The sequence below is a fragment of the Talpa europaea genome, assembly GCF_964194135.1.
Source record: "Talpa europaea genome assembly, chromosome: 5".
Classification (NCBI taxonomy): Eukaryota; Metazoa; Chordata; class Mammalia; order Eulipotyphla; family Talpidae; genus Talpa; species Talpa europaea.
Window position 1 is genome coordinate 48,930,979 of NC_140071.1, and position 3,661 is coordinate 48,934,639.

At 38.0% G+C, this 3,661-nt stretch overlaps 1 protein-coding gene across 1 annotated transcript; it reads left to right on the forward strand.

The window, feature by feature from the left end:
• Positions 1-222: 222 nt before the first annotated feature.
• On the forward strand, positions 223-1,590 carry GCNT4 (glucosaminyl (N-acetyl) transferase 4; the record flags this gene model as incomplete). The annotated part of the gene is made up of 1 exon (XM_084234038.1): positions 223-1,590. One exon carries the CDS (start codon positions 223-225, stop codon positions 1,588-1,590), a length of 1,368 nt encoding a protein of 455 aa, XP_084090164.1.
• Positions 1,591-3,661: the final 2,071 nt, after the last annotated feature.

Below are 3,661 nucleotides of genomic sequence, written 5' to 3' on the forward strand. Positions count from 1 at the left end.
GATGCCTATATTTTTGGAGTATATATTATTTCCCAATCTATTTGATAGCCAACATCTCTCAAAATTAGTTACAGTTAACACAGAATATCACAAAATGGCCCCATTCCACAAATTCATCTCTGCTCCTGGCATCTGTCTGTGAGGGGTCCAGTGAATTTTGGTTAAATTGAACCAATTTTCTCTTAATATATGAACTGAATTATTCCTTTCTCCTCTTACAGAATGAAGACATTCAAATGTTTTTTAAAATACCTCCTGCAGCAGAAAGTGTTCCTCCTGTTTTTAACCATATGGCTGTTCTCCTTGCTGAAGATTCTAAATGTGGGGGGACTGCTCTTCCCTAAAAGAGGTATTTACTTGGTTGAATACTCTCTAAGTACCTCACCTTTTGTAAGAAACAGGTACAACCATATTAAGAATGAAGTTGGATATGAAATTAACTGCTCAGGTGTCTATGAACAGGAACCTTTGGAAATCGGCAAGAGTCTGGAAATAAGAAGAAGAGACATCATTGACTTAGAAGATGATGATGTGGTGTCAATGACCAGTGATTGTGACATTTATCAGAACCTACGAAATTACCATCAAAAGCTTGTTTCAAGGGAGGAAAGGAACTTTCCCATAGCCTATTCTTTGGTTGTTCACAAAGATGCAATTATGGTTGAAAGACTCATCCATGCTATATACAACCGGCACAATATTTACTGCATCCATTATGATCATAAGTCACCAACTGCCTTCAAAGTTGCCATGAACAATTTAGCTAAGTGCTTCTCCAATATTTTCATTGCTTCCAAATTGGAGACTGTGCAATATGCCCACATTTCCAGACTCCAAGCGGATTTAAATTGTTTGTCAGACCTTCTCAGGTCTTCAGTTCAATGGAAATATGTTATCAACTTATGTGGGCAAGATTTTCCCTTGAAGTCAAACTTTGAATTAGTGTCAGAGTTGAAGAAACTCAATGGAGCAAATATGTTAGAGTCGGTGAAGCCCTCGAACAGTAAAATGGAAAGGTTCACTTTTCACCATGAACTCAGACAGGTGCCTTATGAATATGTGAAGCTACCAATAAGGACAAGCATCTCCAAGGAAGCCCCACCTCATAACATTGAGATATTTGTTGGTAGTGCTTACTTTGTTTTAAGTCGAGCGTTTATTAAATATATGTTCAACAACACCCTCGTTCAAGACTTTTTTGCCTGGTCTGAAGATACATACTCACCTGATGAGCATTTTTGGGCTACCTTAATTCGGGTGCCTGGAGTTCCTGGGGAGATTTCTAGGTCAGCCCAGGATGTGTCTGACCTACAGAGTAAGACCCGCCTTGTCAAATGGAATTACCATGAAGGCCTTTTCTACCCCAGTTGTACTGGCTCTCACCTCCGAAGTGTGTGTATCTATGGAGCAGCAGAATTAAGGTGGCTTATAAAAGATGGACATTGGTTTGCTAATAAATTTGATTCTAAGGTGGACCCTGTCTTGATCAAATGCTTGGCAGAAAAGCTTGAAGAACAACAGAGAGAGTGGATCATTTTGTCTTCAGAAAAATTATTTATGGATAAAAATCCCACAGTCACATCATTATAGTAAAATCGTGATGGAAATAAGGTTTATGAAATTGGAATTAATGTGAAACCACATACAGTACCGGACCGGGTACCATTTGAACTTAACCATCTCAGAGTTTGAAAGGTGTCTACAATTCCATGCACGATGGAAAGTGATGTAGCCTTTGGTGAAAACTGGCTTGCAATGGTTGGGTTTTTTAACGTCGGTTTTTGTTTGTAATCTCACTGAGTTAAATCAGGGATCTTAAATATTCAGTCATCGGATATTTATTAAGTTCCTACTGTGTGCTAGGCAATTTTTTAGAAATGTGTAGGAGTTAAATCCAATTTGTAACAAGTTGGACAACGCCCACCAGGAACTCTGGCTTATACTAATCACACAGCATCCTTAACGTCTTAAATTCTCTACATAGCAATCAGGACTCTGTTGAGGTTTTGGGCTCTGTGGTGATTATAATCAGATAACTGCACATTTCAGAACAGAATTGAAGTACAATGACCAACACTCCATTGTCTCTTAATTCTGATCCCTAGACTTAACTATTAGAATATTAGGAGAAACCCCTCTACCTCAGAGGAGCTCAAAGAAATGTCAAACTTCCTGCTTGCCAAGGCATAGTTTACTTTTCAGTATATCATTTATTCAATCCAGGGTCAGAAAGATGCTGTTGGTGAGGCAATTAGGGTATGTGAATGTCAGGAGGCTCTGGGGTGGGTGGGTATTGGGCCAGGTTGTGCCTGACAGGAACAAAGGGGCTTGGAAGACTTTTGCATCACATCACACATGGCATTGCAAAAGGTTTCCATTTTAATTCAACGGTTTCTTTAAAATACTTTACGTGATTAACATGAAGCATTGATTAATGGTTCAGAATGTCACATTCCAGACACTGAACCTGTCTTCTGGTTCATAGTATATCATTACTACATTTCTCACACTGTATGATGAAATTAGTATAATTTTGTTTTATGGAACTATCAAGCTGAGAATGACTTAATTTTCTTGAAAAAGTTGTGTGAAATAAAAAAGTTTTTAAAATTAATTATTATGGCCATTTAGATCTTTTTCATTCTTCTTCAGCAACTGTCCAAATGGAAACCAACATTAAATTCTAAAAATTAAATTTATTGCCCTTTCTCAGCTTAGATCCAGAGGGGAAAAAGTAATTTTCCTAAGGACATAGCAAGAATATTCATTAACAATATTTTTTTAAGTGAAATCTACCAACAGAGGCAAATATACATACATTTGTAATGTAACAGTATTGTGCTGGAGGTAAAATGCAGCAGAAGTGAGGTCCTGAGGACAGACTGTAACATTTTAACAGACTCTTGGGAAATTGTGGAACTCACGTAAAAATTTCTCCATGATCTTGATTTTCAACTTCAGCCTCAGTAACTACATAGAGATGTAGTAACTAAGGCCCAAGTGAGACTGTTTAGAAGTATTTAAATATGTTTTTAAATGTCTGTGTTGTACTTGTGAAATGCACTTTGGCTTCTTATGAAGCTTTTGAGGTGCCAAGGGACACTTTTTCTCTCCCTTTTTTCTCTTGAACTCTTTCTTCCCCTACCCCTTTCTGATTACTTCATTCTTCAGAAAACAACTATGACCAAGTCTGTGTTCTTAAAATTAAGTAACTGTTGGATGGAGCTAGGTACTCCAGAAGACCCTTGCCAGTTTGTTGGTGCATGTTGCCAGGACAAAATGTGTCACTGTGACCTGAGTCTGGACTTGCCTGGTCTTTGAAGTAAGCACTTGATACCTGTCTTGGTTTCACATGTTTTTGTGAGGAGCAACTTGAAATAGAATATGAAGTGGTTTGTAAATCGGGACAAACTATGAAAATGTCAGAATCGTCTTCTTATAAGGCACACAGATTCAACCCCATTGTGAGACTTAACTGCTTACCTTTTCTGAAACCTTTGAAATATAAAGAGAGGAAGGCCCCAATTGCAGGGGCAACTTCTGTAACAGAACCCAGGTATGAAGAAACCCCTGTCACCTCACCTGGGATTCCATTTTAAGTCAATACAGTTAGCAAATTAGCCCAGTGATACAGACTGGGAGTGGGTTTAGAAATAATTTT